At 39.3% G+C, this 20,928-nt stretch overlaps 1 protein-coding gene across 2 annotated transcripts in view; it reads left to right on the forward strand.

Moving 5' to 3' along the window:
* otud7b (OTU deubiquitinase 7B) overlaps positions 1 to 20,928 on the forward strand; it is a 45,223-nt gene that overhangs the window by 13,501 nt on the left and 10,794 nt on the right. For both annotated transcript variants that reach the window (XM_087848493.1, XM_087848494.1), the window contains exons 2-6: positions 12,313 to 12,558; positions 13,641 to 13,811; positions 14,623 to 14,850; positions 16,950 to 17,051; positions 17,454 to 17,581. In XM_087848493.1, coding sequence (XP_087704619.1) covers positions 12,474 to 12,558; positions 13,641 to 13,811; positions 14,623 to 14,850; positions 16,950 to 17,051; positions 17,454 to 17,581 — 714 coding nt within the window. In that variant the 5' untranslated portion in view covers positions 12,313 to 12,473. The remainder of the gene's footprint in view (positions 1 to 12,312; positions 12,559 to 13,640; positions 13,812 to 14,622; positions 14,851 to 16,949; positions 17,052 to 17,453; positions 17,582 to 20,928) is intronic.

The raw sequence follows: 20,928 nt of genomic DNA on the forward strand, positions 1-20,928 counted from the left end.
ACTCAGGTTGGACATAAGTCAAATCAAATCAAATCAAATCACTTTTATTGGCACTTAGATAAGTCACTTAGATAACTTAAAAATGTTATTGTTTGTTTGTTTTTTAGTATTTTATTTGTTCCTGAGTAAATCTGTTTGGCTGAGATTAAAGTTAAAGTTTTTACACAGCTGAATAAACATCAAGCAGACAACTGATTATCAGAAGTGTGAGATGCTCGAGAATTTACTCCGGTGTCCCGTTATATTTTAGATAGCAAGGAGTTTATTAAACTTCACCGAAACAATCTGCAAATTTCATTAAAATTTAATAAACTATCATCTTGTCTTTATTTTTAGTTAGCACATACCTTAAACACTTAAAGCTGTAAGCTAATGATAGTTATATAAGAGCAGATGCTGCTGGTGCAATAAGCTGTACGTTTTACGTCCAATGGATGATGATCTGATTAGTCGGACTCGATTTAAACATTGCTTTGCCAGTTTTGTAAAAGAAACTAACAGATAATTAAGGCAACAAGAAGCGTTGATCTGGACCTCACACCTTTGCACCTGTCGGGACTTTAGATCAGTATGTAGCGGTCTTACAGGCCTGGACTTTTACCAAGTACTGTTGGCTGTGAAAACAACAACAACTAAAGTCTCCTAAACAGAATGAGGGGAAAATGTGGTTCGGATACTTCTTTAGTTTTAATCATTATTAGATTCTTTAGATTTACATTTAACATCATACTGCAAATTGTTACAGACCCTGAGCAGCTGCTGAAAGCTGAAGCTTGGTTGTGCTGACACATTTTGCAGTTAAATCACAAAGTGCTGCAAAGACAAAAAAAAGTTGTTGGCAAACTCTAAATCGTTGGTCCTCCTTGCTATTTTGGATGTCCTTACTGCAGCCAGTGAACTAAAGATACAAAGTAGGATTGTATTGATTAGATCACCTGTGTAGATTGGTTCATTGTCACTGGCATCTCATATAACTTTTTAAGGCAGTATCAGAACGTATCGACATATCAGAGTAGTGTGCCTCTAAATAAAATCAATAACCTTATTTGGAAAGACATCAACCCATCTTTCCTGCAGCTACAACAGAGCTTTTGCTATTTTTAAGACAAAAGACACTGTCTGAGTCTGATGAAGAAGCTTTTTCTTTTCTTTTTTGCTAATGGACTTGAACTGGTCTGCTAGTCCCCATAATTCATATGTCAGCAACATGCCTGTGCATGTACCCCTGAGCTGTAGTTCAGTGGGATTATTGATTTTTCTCCAATGACCAGCTTGCTAGCGTATTTCCTTTTGTCCAGGGCAATAGGCACACTCAAATTTACTCTATTGATTTCTGAGATGTAACCCAATAGCAACTGAAACCATAAGTCTCTCCCTGAGAATGCAGCAGTTTAAAGTCCTAAATATTGTAATTGAATTGTGAAACTGTTTTTTCTCTCTTCAGTGATAGTAAATTAGTTAAAAGTGCTTCATAAATGAATTAAGGGAAAATGAGAATTGATGCAGACCATGTCTGCTGCAGCCTAGCATTAGCTTGAGGCTGTTTCTGCAGTGCTTTGGCATTATACAAGCCCTTGGAAAGTGATGTGCCTACACTATTCCTATGATGCATCCATTTGCCCTTGAAGATGAGGTCAACGTAGTCGCAAAAGAAAGCATTGCCCGGCCCTATAGAAGGATATTGCAATATAATGAGAGGATTTTGCATCGCTCTGCGCTCTTTGCTTTGTTGTGCATTTTCTTGTCCAAGACTATTGTCTGATAAGGCCATTCTGTTTTTTTAAGCCTTCTACTTATTATGTTGAGGAGATTGAAGCAGCACTTCCTATACACAAGCAGCAGAGCCATTGTGCCGCACCCTTCATATGAGGGCAACTTTGGAAGACCTAGGTGAAGCTCTCGATTTTCCTCCATTCCTCAGCCAGGCAACGATCAGCCTCCTTCCCAGCTGTAGCTTTCTTATGTAATGAGCCAGTGTAGGCTGACTGAGCTCAGTCAGTAACCAGATTACAGCACTCCACAGATTCAGACAGCTGAAGGACAGCCATCTCACCACACCTTTGTTTTTCTTTCTGCTGGCTTCCTTCAGCAGCATGGTTGGTGTTTACTGTGATTGATTGTTCACAGCGTATCCACCCTGTTTCTGAAGCACTTAAAAACTGGCTTCGACTCACTGAGAGAAATCACAAGAAAGCCATTCCTCTGCTCTGTTTATATGCGTGTGGCTGTTTTTTAAGGACAGTATGCTATGCCTACGCCTTGCAGACACTTCAGAGCTTACTGTGACTGACAAGTCAGACAACAAAAGAGTGATTGAGACTTGAGCACATGAAGTCATGTGGCTATACAAGTATTTCCTAAAGTATCTCTCTAAAGTCCCCTTGTTAGCTGCCAGGATAGCCTGAGTAGTATTGTGTTATTTAAGCTAATAAAGATCACTGACAGGGTTTTTCCTGGATATATCATTTTCTGGTGTCTCCCAAAAAGATTTTAGCCTTTTAATTGTAACTTAAAAAACAAGAATATTTTTGTTGATCAAATAACCAGATGTAAAAGGAAAATTCCTAGTTTTCTAAGGCTACGTTCACACTGCAGGTCTTAATGCTCAATTCCGATTTTTTGATCAAATCCAATTTTTTTGTCTGCTCGTTCACACTACAAATAAAATGCGACAGCAAACGCGCTCTAGTGTGAACGCTCAAAGCGGCCGCATGCGCAAAAGAAGACGTCACACACAACGCGCTCTGTTTAGACCCAGAGCAAACAGTATTGTTTGACTGATGGCCGTTAATATAAAGACTTCGGACTTCACGTTTCCCAATTTTTGCTTTAAGTTATTTTGTTATTTACATAATAATGTAAATAACCTAATAATGATCCTTATTGCTGTTTTAGAGGAGCGGTGCTTCAAAGGATAGTTGCAGATTTGTCAGAATCTGCAGATTATACAGTACAAATAAAATGTTCACGTTTCTCCAATGTTGTCTTTCACCGGATGGTCAGGAAGCGTTCGCGATGTCTTCTCCGGCGCTGATAATTGGCGTCTGTCTTGTGTCAGTGACGTAAAAGACGGATTTAATGAGACTTGACCGTTCAAACATCAGTCGCTTTCTAAAACATCGGATATGTATCGGATTCAGTACCACATATGAAAGTGACCCAGGTCGGATTTGAAAATATTGGATTTGTGCCGTTCACACTGTCATACCATGATCGGATATGGGTCGCATAGGGTCAAAAAAATCGGATTTGATGCGCTTTCGCCTGCAGTGTGAACGTAGCCTAAGTGTGTGACCAGTCATACTTATATATTGAGTCAGGACTCAATCCAAAAAAATAAAAATCCAGATTGATACCAGAGTTATCCACAGATACACTTCACTTGGATGAACCATGCAAGTATATTAACAACCAGGGAACTACGTGGTTATGTGTTTTGTTTTTTTTGTTGTGTGTGTGTTTTTAGTTTGGTGTCTGCTAAACACCTATTCCTGGTCTTTCTGTCTTGTGGCTGTCTAGTCAGGTTGCTGATGATGTTGTCCTCTGTTCCATTAAGCTGCTTTCCCATAGAGGGAATCAATCAGTCCCAATCAGCCAGTGTTTCAGACTGCTGCTGACTGCTCTGGTGGTCTGCATATGAACCGGACGGAGAACTGGTTCATGTGCCGTTAACGATGGTGTTGTGTTTTTGTATTGCGAAGAGTGTTTTTCTGAGGTGCATCAGACCTAATTAGTCATTTCTGCACTTCTGCTGTAGTCACTTATTGGCAGGTGTGTAGACTGAAGCAGATGGATCTGCAGTAATCTGGCCGGTTCATCAGTCTAGCTTTAGCTGCTAGTGCTCACTGCTCTGTCCAAAGACTGGAAGTTTTTTCTTTCTATCCCACCATCCCTCTGTGATGGAGATGAAGCACTTAGTCACACTTGTCACTCCTGCTTCGACTCCCACCAGCCACATCGCCTCACCCTGTTTGTTTACCTTATGCCCTTTATCTCATTACTCATGTGGTTTTGCCAGGCGGAGAGGGTGTGTTTTGCATTTGCTGAGATCACAGGAAAGGTTTATGTGATTGAACAAAAATAGAACAGGCACATTTATAGACACTATGTTTTATCACATACTGACCATTAGAGGGGAACAACTCGGCCATCCTCATCTGGTGAAGTCTCAACATTATTTAGGTAAAGCATACTATCCTCGTTCTTTGTGTGACAGCTTCTTTGTCTCTTAAACGTAGAGCAAAGCTTGAGTTTCACGCAATCAATGAAACCCTGCAGAGGAAAAACACGAGGCGGTGAATCTCCCCCTTCACAGGGTTTCAGTGAGAAAGAAAAAGCACAACCTGTGATGCAAATGTAAATATCAGCAATATCAAAAGTCAAAACACAGAACCTGTTCTGCCTAAAGAAGTGGCTTCACTTAACTAATAACTCACTTATTTTTTGCCTTTAACTTAATCTCAGTGCTTGACTTTGCCAGTGTCCATTCGGGCAGGAGTGGAAAACATTAGTATTTGCATCTGTACTGTAATAATGCATCAGCTGTTATTTATTTAGCTTTTTACAGACAAACAAATTAGATGAGGGATCACAGTTGTAGAGTAGAATTCCAGAAGCACCAGAATGAGACATAGCTTTATTGAATTCTGTCCAATCACAATTGGACAGAATTGTAATGTCGATTATTTAACATATTAATCTATTGCACTTAAAGTGTCTTTCTTAAAGGTATTTTCTTAAACAGTCTTAAATGACCTTGGGAAAGTTGCAGACTTTTGCAAGTTGCATCATTGAGCTGAGGTCAAAAGCCAGCTTTGAGAATGATGCAAAGATATGTGTGCTAAGAAAAAAAAATCTTGTGAATGATGATTCAGACATCTGGAGCCAGATTAGCCAGTCATATGTAGAAATCTCCTCATTTTGTTGTAATGCTGCTTTTCCTTTCACATATCTATTTTATTCATACAGCATTTCTTTCCTACAGATGATCAATTCTCTGCATGTCTGTTAGTGTAGACAGTCAGGCTGCTCTTTAGTTTCAGGCCAGAGGAAAACGTGGTTCATAACTTGTGGTTTGCAAACAATGTTGCTGAGCGAGTAATAAGAAGTGAAGGCTTTTGGAGAGTGCGAGATGGAAATTTACAGCAATGAGGGCAGCTCGATGTTTTTGTTTCAGTCGTTTTTGTTTGTCTTGCCATAATAGGACTCCACACCGTCCCAGCTCTGCCACAGATCTGAGAGATTTTATGCTACATATATATTAAAAAAGTGCTTTTATCTGTTTGCTTTTTTTAGAAATCAGTTTTTAGGTGTGGCAAAGCTCAGCTTTGTTTTTATTTTGAAATTAGATTTAATTTACCCTGCATTCATGGTAACTTAGTACCAGTGAAGAATGTGGCAACCATTGTTTCTGGGTTGGGGAAATAAAGAGGAGTGAATAATTTAGCCTGCTGGAACTGGGGAACAAAAAGTGGACAGATGTTAGCTGAACAGCTGGAGGGGCATGGCGTTGAGTCTTAATATGTGCCTGATTTGTTAACTTTTTTGAAAGTATTATGCAGTTATTGAACATAAAAAACATGCCATTAAGATTAATTTTAATGTTAATCTATAGGGCTGGGCCATATCATACCGTTCACGGTAATACCGGTATAACGTTAGGCAATGAATGCTGCAACTTCAGTGATGTGGAGCTGGTTTGGCTTTCGTCTGTCAGATACACACCAAAGCACAATTTTAGGTAGAGCATGTAAGCGGGCCGTCGTTATTACAGTGTTTTTCTGAAAATACGTCGCTTTTAAAATCCTTTTATTTTCTGAAAAATCGACAGTGCCCCTTATAATCCAGTGCGCCTTATGTATGAATTCTGGTTGTGCTTACTGACCTCGAACTGAGTTTATGTGGTGCACGGCGCTCAAATATCCATCAAAAAATGTTTTAGTACGACTTTGATAAGCTACAAAGCCGTATCGCTTGATTGATTGTCGGAGCATTACGGCTACCAAAGTCAGGAGCCTTGTGGAGTGATACGTACTGTGCTTCAACATAATATTACCATATTATGTTGCGTGTATAACCATTTTTTTTAAAGTGGATATTATTGTGGATATTATACATGGTTATGCTCAGGATGTGTCAGCCCATTTCCACTGGAAATGCCTTTTGGTTAAACTGTCAGCAAGGAATTCGTGATAAATCGTGATAATGGTGATAAATATTTTTGGCCATATTGCCCTTCCATATTAATCTATAATGAAAAACAAATTAATATATGAAGTCTTCTTGTTTGGAGCTGAAGTAAACAGTGAGTGAGGCCGAGCTTTTAGGGAAGGTCAAAAACACAGAACTTGGAAGGAAAAGGCGAGTATCCAGTAGGACAGATCGAGTGGCAAATGTTTTGCTCTGGATTAAACATTCTTTGTGATAAAGACAATATTGAAGATAAATCAGGTGGATGGATACAAAATGTAATTAAATCCATAAAAAGTACAAAAAGATGATAATGCAAAATGACAAGATATAGATGCTAGAGCTGCAGTGCCAAAATTAATGCAAAAAAAAAAACTCAACAAAGATTTTATCCCAATTATTTTGTTATCATAATCATACGAAGCCAGCACTGTTTTGTTTCCAATTTAATATTGTAACACCATACTACGTGTAATTTCACCATATAAAGTGGATAGTTTTTTGCTCACTTTCCACAGCCCTCGTGTGTTCAGTAAAACCATAAAAATGTGTCCTCCTTAAATACTGTAAGGAGCACTTGCAGTCCCAATCCAAGCAACAAAGTGACCCCCTCAGCCCACCAACGGCTGGCGCAGTGGGCTGTGGTGACCTCTCCGCGTCCCTCCGTGATCCAGGCCGTTCTCCTGCCCTCAGCTCAGCACCCACGTGTTGTCAGCAGCTCCTGTTACGTAAGCGCTCCTGCCAGACAAAAGCTCAGCCATCCCTGATACAAATCACTGGCTGGCCCATGTTGGCAGCAGCGATAGTACTGCTCAGTAATCCACGCAGGGTCTCTCTTGTTGAGAATGTTTTTCCCCTTGCTGCCAAATGGAAATTTAATTTTTGACCACGTAATAATAGATTTTGAGGGCATGAAATACGAGGTATTTGTTAGACGTCATGTTTTGTTGTTTTAAGCCCGCTATGACCTTAAAGGTGAACTCTGGTTTTGGCTGTCAAACTCGGTGGTGAAGTTTCACAGCGCGCGCCAGCACCACAACAATTGATGAGCATTTCATGGATGCCATAAACTTATGGCCTCCCACACTTCCTCTTTCCCTTCAGGGTGTTAAGTGTCATAAACATTTTTATTGCGGTCTTAATGACTTTAAGTTCCGCCATAATTTAATCCTGTGTTATTACTTTAGTTTTATTGTACAGCACCATTAAAAAGTTTTACAGTTAAGAAGTAACTGTGATCGAAACGGTTGATTCATGAGTGACCTGATGCGCTCAGATCGGCACAGAATAAAAAATAAAATATGTGACTTTTATTAGAGTGTAATGCGAGAAGACTTGGAGGACACAGACTGTCATTTTTACCAAGTTGATCCTGGAAAAAAGTGTTTTTGAAGGAGGTGCCATTTGATGGTTTTCGCTTTACACATCAGCAGCAGCGAGGTTTCTATTAGTGTGTGAGAACATTCTGTCCACAGCCCTCTGTTTATCACCCTTCCACTTTTTTATATATTTATTGGCTCTGAGTACTTTTTGCCTGTGCTGGGAGACTATACATTACATAATGGTACAGGATTATAAGAAAACACAGATTTACATTGTAACTAGACGACCTCTGTCCTCTGCTAAAGCCGTCATAGTTGGTAAAACGTGTTGATGCTGCTGCTAAAGCCATCACTGTTTAGCCATCAGAACTTAAGGGGCAGCCTGTACATCACCTATGCTGTGGTATTGTCACAACCTGGTGGCTTCCTGTTTATGTTTTAATCTGCTTTCTCCTTTTTAAACACTTTCATTTCTTTCAGGAAAAAAAAGAATTTGCCAGAAAGCTGCGATGATAATTTGAATAGTTCAGTTTTCTTGCAATGGGCCTCACTTCATTTACAGCATGTCCCTGTCAGTGTAGTAGTTATAGTAGTTATGCTATATCAAATTTTGTACTAATGCAATAAAATTGCCCTAATTTGTTTAGTTTTATAACAAAGGCTTGTTAGACTGACTCAAAACCTGTCGCAGTGATTCCCAGAGTGTCAGTCGTGGCTTCTGGTCGGCCACGAATGTGCTGTTGGTCAGAATACAGTCTGATCTACGTTTCTGTATCAGTTCAAATGAGATCTCCGCCTGTTTCGTTACACTGCGTGCATGTGATCAGTAGATCTCACTTAACTGACAAACTGCAAGAATATCGGGAGGCCCTGCAGAGGAGACTGTCGAGCCGCTGACTTTGCAAAGAATGCTCTAGAAATACGGCGCTGCCAGAGAAAGTCTGTTTCTCCCCCGTGTGCCTGCGTGCCTTTAATAATGATAAAGAAACCGAGGGAGGCAGGGAAAGCGAGAGAACGGTGGAGAGGTGTAACAAGAGTAAACTCGTGACTCATCAGGCACAGTGGAAAAGAGTTCACTGAGTCAGATGAAGCAGGAACACTAGGTGGTGGATGAGCCATGAGACTGATGGGAATAGATGACTGTAGGTATTTTATTTTGGGAGTCAGCAGTCACTGTAATATATTATTTTGCTCATCAAACTAGTGATTTACATGCATATAGAGTAACATTTAAAAAACAAACTATCTATAGTTACATTTTATTTCCTTTTTGAACCACATTGATCAGAAATAAGGGTGGATAATAAGGCTAGGCCATGACAGATCCCTGCTAGTAGTACGTACCTAAATCACTACTTCATTCCTCCTCATCATGCTGCTTATCAAAAAAATGGAACAGCACAATTCCCACTTCCTCTTAGGGGTAATTTTTCTTCTTCTGTTACACATATTCTAGATGATACTGAAATATAATTGAGTGTATTATGACTGTATTATAAGGATATATATATAAAAGAGAAATTGTTTGCCAACTGTTTGGCAAAGGTGGATGGAAGCCCTCTGAAGACATAGTAAAGTGCTTACCAGCTCCGTATTTTTAATGTTGGACTAATTCTTTTTTACCTCATAGTGGGCATTTGTGCAGGCCTTCAGTTAATTGTTTGTTTGAAACTAACTGTTGTAGCTCCCCCTTTTGGAAACAAGGTCTTGACAGCAGCTGGATGGAGCTTATGTCTTCACAGCCAAAGTTGCGTGGCTTAGATGACCATGTTATGGATATCTACTCTCACTAATATCATACAGAGCCCAAGAAAAAACAAACGCACAAAAAAACCACAGTGAAGCATCCTGAGACCTGAGCTTTTGGTGCACCGGGTTTACGTATGCACCCCTCAAACATTCACTAAGGGTGAAAGGGAAAGCATTAGATTTTTTTTCTCTATTTTGTATCTCCAGCTGAATATTATTGGTTAATTGATCACGTTGGCTGCAGCACCAAAACAAAATAGAGGCCCGTTGGTTTGATTTGGTCCCAAATTACATCCGTCAGACCAGGGCTACTTTGATCCATAGTCTTTGTCTGCTGTGCATCGATTGCTCTCTATATCCTTTATGCCAGCGGCCCGTCGATCCTCACTCTGTCTTTATTTCAGTCCTGATGATGTTTCTGTATTGATTTTAATGCCAAACTGAAGCTTGCTCACTGTGGGTCCTTCGGCTCTGCCTTTGAAATTTGAAGACTAATTGATTTCAAATGAGTGAAAGGCACGACGTGTTTCCTCATACCAAACCACTCCCTCAGGCTGCACTTGGATGTGACACGTCTTCACTTCTTTTACCTCTTGCTTTGCCAGACATATAATTCCACATAGTTATTTCTTTGCTTTATCTTAAATTTATCTTAGTCTTTGCTTAATCTACACTCGATGTACAAGAGTAAATATAAAGTACAGATGTGGCAGCACTGGACTTCAGCTTGTTGGTTCCACAGATAGTATAAAAGATGGCAAATTACCAGTTGGTTAGTGAAGTCTGGTGAGACTTCAAGGTGCCTGTTTTTGTCACCATCCTGGTGTTTTGAAACTTCCTTTCTGACTCCTGATGACCATAATTTAAAAAAATGCCTTGGGAATTTTATTCAGTAATACCAGAAACTAGCAGTTCAGTAATTTAGTTCTTAAATGCATCGGGGAAAATGTTTACTGAGGGCATAGTTCCAGGAAAGATGCATGTACAAGTTTTCCATTCCCATCCTTTCAATTTCTGGTTGAACAACACTTTCACAGCAACAGTTATGAATAATTTGGAAAGTCGCCATTCTCGTTTGTTGGTTAGTAGGGATTTTCTTGGTAAAAGCCATGACCTTTTCCAGTTAATGTTTTCAGAAATATTCATACAGGGTGTTGGTGTTGGTATTTCTGTGAACAAGGTTTCCCATTATTTTCTTGACTGCTTGCTGACTGGTCATTGTGGAGCAATCGTAGTCATAATCATTGGACTAAACGAGTGGTATGAAGTTTTATATGTAGGTGAAGATGCTGAAATGCTGTCTGCATTTTACAGGAAATGAATAGCAGCTGACCCGGGGGCTGACAGTTACTACCAATCAAAACAAATCTTCTTTTTACATTAAATGGGAATAAAATTCTTTGAAGAAACTTTCAGTTAAGATGGTTTAAATGTGAATAAGATGAATTTTTCACATATTGTTTTTTTTTACACAACAGCACAACTAAATTAAAAAGTTGGAATAAGAAGCTCTACATGCAGATCAACTCTTTGTCTAGTTTGACACAATTTACATTTGATTTCTTTCTTAATTGCAAACATACAGCAACCATGCTTTCTAGCAGAGATAAGTGCAGCATGCAGGATGGATATATAGATATATCATAGGGGTGGGGAAAAAAATTGATACTGTGTAGTATGGTGATATTTTGTTTGCTAATAATGTATCGATACAGGGACAGCAGAAATCGATATTTTGTTACAAAAAAGGTTTTTGTGCTCTGACTTCAGAGCATGTTGATCCTTTTTCTGAGCAAGAATCCTGACATTCCTTCACTGTCCAAATGTGTTTAACTTTTTTTATGGCAGCAATAAACATGACAGTTTACTTATTTTAATTTAAGACATGTTTTATTTTAATTAAGTTTAAAACTTTTTTATTTAATGTAAAATTATATTTTGTTTTAATTTACTTTCAAATTCTTCAGTTGCTGAAGGGGCTGCATAGTTTTCATAAACTGCATAGTTCAGAATAGCTATAATTGTACCAGATGGTTGATTCAGTTAAGTTGGACTAGACTGTAATACAAACCGTTCAGTTTGTCAACAACAAAACTGAAATGAGAGAAAGACTGAGTGTGAGACTTTGATATTAGATAAAATGAATATTGATAAAGTTTACCTTTATGTACAGAATCTGAATATCGCAAAATATTTTTAAAATTTGCAATAATATCGTATCGTGGGATGTATGGTGATTCCCACCTCTAATATATAAATGACAAAAAATACATAAATTCTAAAAAGTACTATATTTTTATAGATAAAGGTATCTTTTTTGATGGGCTAGTAAATATCTATAGGGCCAGTAAATTGCTCAATAGCAAAAATGCAGTCTTGGTGTATTGTAGACATGTTGCAGTTGCGCCGTAACAGAAAATGTTGAAGAACGTTAAACCAAAGTAAAATTTCCACCAAGCACACCAATCAGTTGTGTGACACTACATTCTCTCTTTAGATGAGATGCGGAGACACTTCCTCAAATAAATGTAGTTTAGTGGGAAACCATGTAGTAAATTAAACTTGGTGCACACTCATTCACTCTTTCAGCAGGTCACATTTGCAGGTGTGATTGAAGCACTTGTCTCGATTCCAGATTTTACAGGAATCATGAGTCATGACTTTTAAATTTTTAACTTGTCAGCTTTAATTAAAGAGTCTTCATAAAAGCAGCTGAAACCACACAGTAAAGCTTCCCACATGACAAACATCACACCTCGCACAGCTACTCGACTTGTCATTTGACTCCCGTTAGTTTGTGTGCAAGCAGTTAGTGAAACCTGTGCTCTTTGTGTGTCTCTGCTGTTTTCATGGGCGGGACAAGTGACTGTGAAAGGTGTCATGTTCAAAAACATCCAGGTCACAACAGGTTTATATTCAAAAAGGGGTTGGATAAGGTTATTATATCCCCCCTTGCACTCTTCTCATTTCTTATAAGCTGATTAATGTGGATGTTTAAACTCTGATGGGTTTTTACCTGCACCCTTAATCTTCTTTCCCCCTTTTTTTTCAGCTGTGGCTGACAGACTAGCTGAAGGTAGAGGCCGACTCCACCTTATCCATTCACTTTGCTGCCCTGTCGGGGAGAGCAGAGTACAGTTTTTTTCTTTCTCTCTCTCTCTCTTTCTTTTTAATGCCTGGATGCAACCCGCCAACTTGTGAATTCATGATCACATGACCGTGGATATGGACGCAGTCCTGTCCGACTTTGTCCGTTCCACTGGAGCTGAACCGGGATTGGCCAGAGACCTGCTAGAGGGTGAGTTACTGAGGATGGTAGAATTTCATTATTAACAATATTGCATAAAGCTTACTTTGCTTTATATTTATGCTTCTCGCACTTGTGGTTTGATGTGATATTTATTAGCTTTTTGACTGCAAATAATTAGATTGAGATTAAATTAAGAAGAGCTTTCACAGTAGTGCGGTGATTAGTGCTTGGTTTGAATCTTCTAACCTGTTGGGAGTTTCCTGTGTGGAGTTTACATGTTTCTTCTGGCCCTGTGCAGATTTCTTTGTGGGTTTTCCAGCTTCCTCCCACAGTTCAAATAAATTCTTTTTTTAAGTTGATTGGTGGTTCTAAATTGGCCAAGGATGTGAGATAAACAAAGTGTGTGATGTTTATGGAATAAAGAAGTGTATGAATGCGGTTAACTGTGGTCGAAGGTTCCTGGAGTTGTAAGGCTAAAAAAGCCTATTTCTGTTTCCTCCACCTGAGTTCACGCTCTCCGTCTCAGCACAGCTTTGTTGCATCACCAGCGTTGCGTTCCAGCTGTGTTTTCCACATCATCATTTTCCACATTCCTTCAATGTGAAAATACAGCTGTAAAGCGAAAACTTATCAGATCTGTTTGTCTTTACACTTTGATCCCTTCTATTTTTAATCTATTCATTTAATTTCTGCTTCAAGTGAACTTAAAAAAAGCAGAAGTGGGGATGTAGTTATAGAATGTTAGCTGGAGATGATGCTCCAGGCAGTGGACTCAGTAAGCTTTTGGCTTTTTACTGTTAATTATGCTATCAAAGTCTAATAGAACGAAGGTATTACTAGTGTCAGCAGGGCTCCTGTTGCCTAGCAGCAGCACAAGTTGCAGATAAGAATATGGGTTAAAATGTAATGCATTGCAGCAACATCAGCAAGACAGCGAGCTGAGGCGTTTATCCAATAAAGGAAATGTGTCAGCGGCCTTTGGGTACAACACAAAGCCCGTGTTGCATTGACTTGTGGTAAATATTTAAACTGATGAGGAATCATTTGCTTGCCAAAAAGATTCAGGTAGTGTTGTTGGAGCAGTTAACTCAGACAGATGTTTCTGTCTCTCCCTTCCTCTCTCTTCGTAGGCAAGAACTGGGATTTCACTGCTGCCCTCAGTGACTTTGAGCAGCTGCGACAGGTGCATGCTGGGAACCTGTCGTATTCGTTCACAGAAGAGCGAACGTATCTGCCCCCTGAAAAAGAGATGGCTCGGGTAGGACGGCCTATACTCCATCGCCAAGATGAGGTGGTGCAAGGTGAGGTTTTCAGGAAGTGAATTAGTCCAAAACATGAGTTCAGTTTGCAGTTTATTAGGTGCACCAACTTAATCTAAATGTTTTGACTACAACAAACATGCAGTGACTACATATCAGCTGATAAAGTGACAATTACAGAGGGTTTAAACCTCACAATATTTTTGTAATCTGGTGCTCGCAATGGAGGCTTGAGGCTCGAGCGTGTGAGTTGGTGTAGTTTAGGAAGCCAGATGACACAGCGATGTAACTGCAAAGGTTGGAAAAGATGAGAAGTTTAAACTTTCTGTATTACTGTTTCATGGTTAAGCACTGATATGTTATTTTTCTTTCTTTTTCCTGAATAGCGACAGTGGTTTAGGAGTAGACTGCAGTAGTTTCAATATGAGTAAAAATGGTTGCAGAGCTGGGTTGATGTCACAGCTTCTGTGATGACCACGGTGTTACGCTGACAACAGCACCAAGTCATCGAGCAGTTTTCTGATAATAAGCCCTGTTGGTGTTTCAGCTGTGATATGCAAAATTCTGCGTTACAATTACATTGGATGTTTGTGCAAAAGTTTAGTTGAGCTGTCTCTTAGTTTAGGCGAGTCCACACCTTTTAAAATGCAGGCATGTCCTCCTGCAGCCAAAAATAATGGATCATTCCCGAAAGGTTACTAATGCACCGTTTCATTCCATATCAAATAAAAATACTAGCAATTGTCCTACCGCTTAATATTCCAGTCTACCCTGAGACTAAACATAATAACTACAAATCATAATGTGCAAATATGCACTTCGTGCAACACCTTTTTTCTCTCTCTCTCTGTAGCTACAGAGAAGCGTTTGTCGAGGGGTATTTCTCATGCTAGCTCCACCATCGTTTCTCTGGCCCGCTCTCACGTCTCGAGCACCGGCGGTAGCAGCAACGAGCCTCTTCTGGACACGCCCCTGTGCACTTTCCAACTGCCAGACCTCACTGTGTACCGGGACGACTTCAGGAGCTTCATTGAGAGGGACCTTATTGAGCAGTCCATGATGGTGGCCTTGGAGCATGCCGGTTCGTATAACTCTGTACCATACATGAGATTTTAGGCTTGACTTGGTTGCAGATAAAAGACAGTTCTTACCCCCCGCGTGCTTTTGAAGTGACACGAGTGTTTGTTGTTTCTATTCCAAAATATATTGCCTATTCCTGCATTTATAAGACAACAGATGTACTGCTTCTGTTTTAAATATTTGGATATAAAATCGCTGTTTTAAGGGACGTTTGTTGTGACTAGTTCATGTTAAATTACCAACAAGGGTAAAATGCTATTTTGCAGCGGTAGCTTGGCCCCTTTGAAGAACTTGTTTTGTTGTTACTTTGACCCGCCACTTCCAAATGTAAATTTTGTATCCAGAGTGTGAGCTGGTGGTTTTGTGAAATATACTTTGAGACATTTCTTGTTCGGTCCTTGCCTCTCTGTCTTCTGTCTTCTGTCTTCTGTCTTCTCCTTGTCGTCACCTCGCTGGGCAGGCAGCATGGACAGCTAAGTTTGTGAATGCCATAATTTGAGAATGAGTCGATGTAGGAGCTTCAAATTTATACCACAGGTGTATCTACTAAACCTCTTTGACAAGTTCGAATCTTAGTGACCTAGACCTAAAGGTCAAAGGTCAAGATCCTGAACATTTGTAAATGTGATAACTTGAAACCAAGGTCTTCTAATATGTGTCTTCTAAGACGCTGAGTGGTAACACTGTCGCCAGTATTTTGTTATTTTTTCCCCCTTTCTCCAATGGCTGCCCCACCACGAGTCTAGTTGTGCTCGAAGTTTATGTTAAAAGGTTCTTCATTCCCAACCTTGCCAACTGCTACTCAGAAGAGATAATCTGATTATCGAGTAGTCCACACGATATATATCGTGTGGACGATAGAAAACTGTATTTCGTGCCATTTGTCTTCTATTGTTTCTAACCTAATTTTATAAATTGTTACATAAAATATATCATTAACCCTTTAAAACCGGTCGGAGCAGGCACACTCCGTTTTGCCTATCTATTTTTAAGTCCCTGTAGAACTGGAACAACGTAAGCTAGCGCAATAATTTTTTTTTGCGTATGAAACCGGAGGAGTTGTACTTACATCTTATGCCATTAGCTTGTCCTAGGTCAAGGTTTCCTTCCACATATAGCTTCGCAAAAATTGCATAAAAAGCATTTGCAGCAACAAAAACATAATATTCCAGAAACGCCGATCTGGGTTTGGGTCCCAATCAGCCAGGGTTTCGGGTTTCCTGAGGTCAGATGGCCCAGGATGTGAGTCACATCCCGGGCCATCTGACCTCAGGAAACCCGAAACCCTGGCTGATTGGGACCCACACCCAGTTTTACACCTTGGCTCAGGCGATTAGAGGATCATCAGGGGGTCTTTTTGTCCCTCTTTGGGGGGAAACTCCCACTAGGTTTAAATCTGGGACTCTCCACCATTTGACCTTAGAACTGAAGAAGCTTCTCGGATGAGAGGTGAAACGTCTTCAAGCAACTTAAAGAAGTCCAGACGCTTTTCTTTGCAAGCTCCTTTGACCGTGATATATATCGTTATCGTGATATAAAATAATTCATATCGTGATAAATATTTTTTCCATATCGTCCAGCACTATTATCAAGGTTCTTCTTCATCTAGTATTGTAGGACTTTTACCCAACAATGTGAAGTGGGTTGCGATTACTGTTGTTGTGAACTGGCACTGCATAAATAAAATTGAATCAAAATTTTGTGCTCACCTCGTGTGTGCAGCTAGGGCAGGAAAATAGACTGTTTTCAACATCATTATATTAAATTGTGACAGTAAACACATAACTCATTCAAACAGCTCTGACAGATGTAGCAAAATCTGAATACCTGTAAAGGCAGAGGTGTTGTAATCACTAACTCATAATTATAGGCTATGACTTTTGAAGGTGAATTGTTTCATTCCAAAATAAGACAAACTGACACACTGCTACGACTGCTGACACGAGAGGAAAACCTCTCTGGAAGTCTTTTGACTTGAAAATCACATGTTGACACAAATGACTTTCTTTTTGAGGACTTGCACAGCAGTTGTTTTGGATGAATACTTCACCATATTTGTCATGCAAACATGTGAGTTAAACATTTATTATTCACCTGCAGGGCGGCTGAACTGGTGGACAAAAGTGGTTTCAAACTGCCAGAGTCTGCTACCTCTGGCAACAAGCGGAGATGGAAATTGCCTGCTGCATGCAGCCTCGCTCGGTGAGTATCACGGGCCTTTCAAACAAGACCCCAATACAGTGTAGGTTCACACTCCATTAGCATTCATTAAGGGAACTCCAGTGTTAGCTTAAGCACTAATTGCATTTTACAATGTTGCCGTGCACTTTGCCTTTACAGCCCACTTAGGACTCCTAGCTCAGAAAATTAATAATGCTCTAACTGTGCAGGCATTGTTCCAGACTTTTATAGTAGGTGTGAGTATAATATTCATGTGCTTAACTTGTTCTCATTAAAAGACAGTTAGACCCTTTAGTCATTGTAAGTTGTAGTTTTTTATTTGGGACATGACAATACAGAAAACCCCCTGAAACATCTGCACACCTATATGACAAAAGATTCTGTTGATGTGTGTTTAACAAGCTGATTTTGTTACTATTGCAGGTATGTGGGGCTTTCACGACCGAGACTTGATGCTGCGGAAGTCCCTGTATGCGCTGATGGATCACGGGTTGGAGAGAGAGGCACTGAAGCGCAGGTGGAGGTGGCAGCAGACCCAGCAGAACAAAGAGGTCTGTCACAGAGGCTGCGCATTAGTCTTGACTATCTTTGTTATTCCCATGACTGTATTAGGGCGGTGCACAGAGAAGTTACTAGGCAAGTTGAGGCTTTTCACATGCCTTGCATGCCAGATAATTCAAGTCAGCCTGCATAACATTTGATATTTAACGAGTAGCATGCAGTTCCACCAGTGCTGTACAGCCATTAAGGAGGATGTGTGTAAAGTAGAGATGAAACGGCAGAAGATGAAGGGGCAGCGCGAGTGCACAGAATAAGATAAACAAGGTGTAGTTTCAATTCTGAATCATTAGAATTTAGTTTTGTTTTTATTTAGTTTCCTCCACTACTGCTACATTTTTAACTGTAAATACTTTAGCTATGGACAAGACTATCTTCCTCACTGAAGTTTATCGAGTTTTGAAAATTCTGTTAACTTTGATTTACAATAATTAGTAAAACAAGATATGGGGTTGCACCAGGAAGGGCATCTGTGGTAAAACTGCCAAATCAAACATGAGAAGGCCTGTGGTGTGGGAGCAGCTGGAAGGAGTAAAACAAGTACTTTCAATAAATTGTCTTTTGGCCTTTTCATCAAAAGAAAACTTTTTTTTTTTTAAATATATTTTTGTAAACCCCTTACCTTTCTGAATTCACTCTGTTCCTGGTTGTGTTATGTTTAGTTTAGTTTTTTTTTTATTTGAAAATATTTTTATTGAAAAAAGAAAACAACAGTACTTGCAGTTACCGAAATACAATTAACCTTTCTTCATCTTCCTAAGTAAATATACTTATATATATGAAATAAAAACAACACATTCTAAAACAAAGACCCCCCCAACCCCCCCAGTCCCACACAGATCAACACAACCATCAAACATATTAGAGGAATATAACAGTAACAGAAGTACATTTAAACAGGCCTCTAGACTAGCAAAATAAGAGATAAAGGGTTGCCACTTGTGAAAAAATTTGGCTGTGCAACCTCTCAACGTATATTTTATTTTTTCAAGTTTTAAAAAAACATGACATCTTTAAGCCACCGGGTAATAGTAGGATACTTAACAGACTTCCAATGCAACATTAATAGACGTCTCGCTAATAGGGATGTGAAGGCTATAATATCCTTTTGTGTGGAATCAAATGTAAGTGAGCGAACAGGAATCCCAAATACAGCAATCAGAGGACAAGGACGAAGAGTTACCCCAAGAACAGTTGACATAATAGCAAAATACCCTGTCCAGAAACTTTGTAGCTCAGGACACAGAAAAAACATGTGGCTAAGGTGACAAGGAGAACCATGGCATTTATCACATTTATTTTCCACTTCTGGATACAATTCAGAAAGTCTAGACTTAGAGAAATGCACCCTGTGTATGACCTTAAATTGAATAAGTCCAAGACGAGCACAGGAGGTGGAAGATCGTACCCTCGTTATTGCCTGTTCCCAAGACTGCTCATGTATTCGAATTCCTAGTTCTCCTTCCCATGTACACTAGTTTAGTTATTTAAGTTATTCTGTGTTTTTTCAGTTAAATTATAATTAAAGTACAAAGAAATGGAAACTTGTAAATCTATTTTCCTGCATTTTTGACCAGTATTTAGGATTTATTATTTTATTTTTTAAATTTATTTTTAATTGTGCAGCAGTGCTCTGGATTAAATTCAAACTTTTTTAGCAGCGCTGTTGTATTTAAAAAAAATAAATAAAATAATGTGGCACTTGCAGGTTTACATATCAAACCAAATTTCCATGTAACTCATTATTGGTTAACTAACTTTTGAAAATTGTTGTTTTTACCATGAAGAGTCACCTTTGTCCTTTTTTTGCAGCCATGGCAACATGACTGATGGCCATATCAAATTCAAACATTGATTTTGAGATAGTTTTATCACTCTGAAATGTAGCTCTAAGCACAAGTATCTCCACCTTTTTCTTATAACACTTTTTCGCAATGTGGCAAAAATAGGATTTTAGAGCCTGTTTTACACAACACAACTTTTATCCTCGCGAAAGCTTTAAATTGTAGCACAGCAAGTAAGGTGGATGCAGACAGCATGCACATACCCACAGTAAGAGGAGAAACCACATGAATGACTGCATAATGTTCACCCATTCTTCAGCAGAATATCCGAGGCATCCTCAAGCAAATCACTTAAACCAAACACGCTCTAGTGGAGCTGCTCCGTGGGCAGTGCTCGGGCCTGTGGCTGCTCTGTGTGAATTTAGGTCATTGATTTTATTTGGTGGCTGTCAAAACTGCCCAAAACTCAAGTTTGACCATTCATTTAAACAAAACATTCGAATACTTTGTGCATTAATTCCTCACGAGTACAAAACCAGCGTGAGATATAACTGCTTCTTTAGCTTCTATATTTATTTCAACGTACAGCTTATAAAGGACATCTTTATGTAGCATTAACAAATACAGTTATTGGGTTAAGCTATACGGTTGATACGCTGAGTAAGCTCTGCTGTGACAAACATGGAATAATCTTTTGCTCAACATAAAACAGGAAAAATTCAAACTACCAGGGACCTGCAGCGCTTGAAGTTTTTATCACTCATCTATTCATTATTCAGTAAGTGCTATTCAGTGCTAAGTTTGTAATATTTACAGACAGGGCTCTGAGTGTTAATCACTCTGCGTTTAGCATAGTTGGGTTGTGAACTATTTACCATCATTATCACACAGTTGTTGTTGTTACTTCCTGTAAGTGTGGCAGTGACACAGACATTAACATCTGTAATAGGTCTCTTTAATTTTCTAAAATAATAATTTTAATATGCAGCATAAACACGTGTCGTTGTTAAGCAACAAAGTAATACCTCTGTGAAACCAAATGTAATATAATAATAATTACCTCTGGCTTGCTCAGTTTGCTAACGTGTTAGCTTGTCTGCTGTCAGTGTAGACCTTTGTGTTTTTCTTGCTTTGCTCATAGTTGGTTCTGAAGTCTTCTCTCCTTCCTGCATTTTGTTAAAGTGGAAGCAGGAAGGAGAAGAATTTAAAATTATTAACTCCAAGTTTGAAATGAAAGCTCACTTTTACTTGTGATGGCAGAGCAATGCAGACGCACCAGCACAGGTCTATATGCAAACAGCAATGTTGACCACTTATAGCAGGAATTAAACACAGTGCTATAAATTTAACCTTTGAGATCAGCAGCTTGGACAGAGTTAAGTTCACGTCTATCCCTTACAACTGAATTGTACTTCTGGGTCAGAGCCATGTTATAACCCTGCACTGCAATATTCAACGTAACCTGACATGCACCTCCCAAGAAGTGGAACTACAAATCAGGTCAACGCATACCCCAACGTCTTGAATGGCGTGGAAGGTTGCAGTGTAGGGATAAA

The sequence above is a fragment of the Neolamprologus brichardi genome, chromosome 11 (assembly GCF_056152115.1).
Source record: "Neolamprologus brichardi isolate AB-2024 chromosome 11, ASM5615211v1, whole genome shotgun sequence".
Lineage (NCBI taxonomy): Eukaryota > Metazoa > Chordata > Actinopteri > Cichliformes > Cichlidae > Neolamprologus > Neolamprologus brichardi.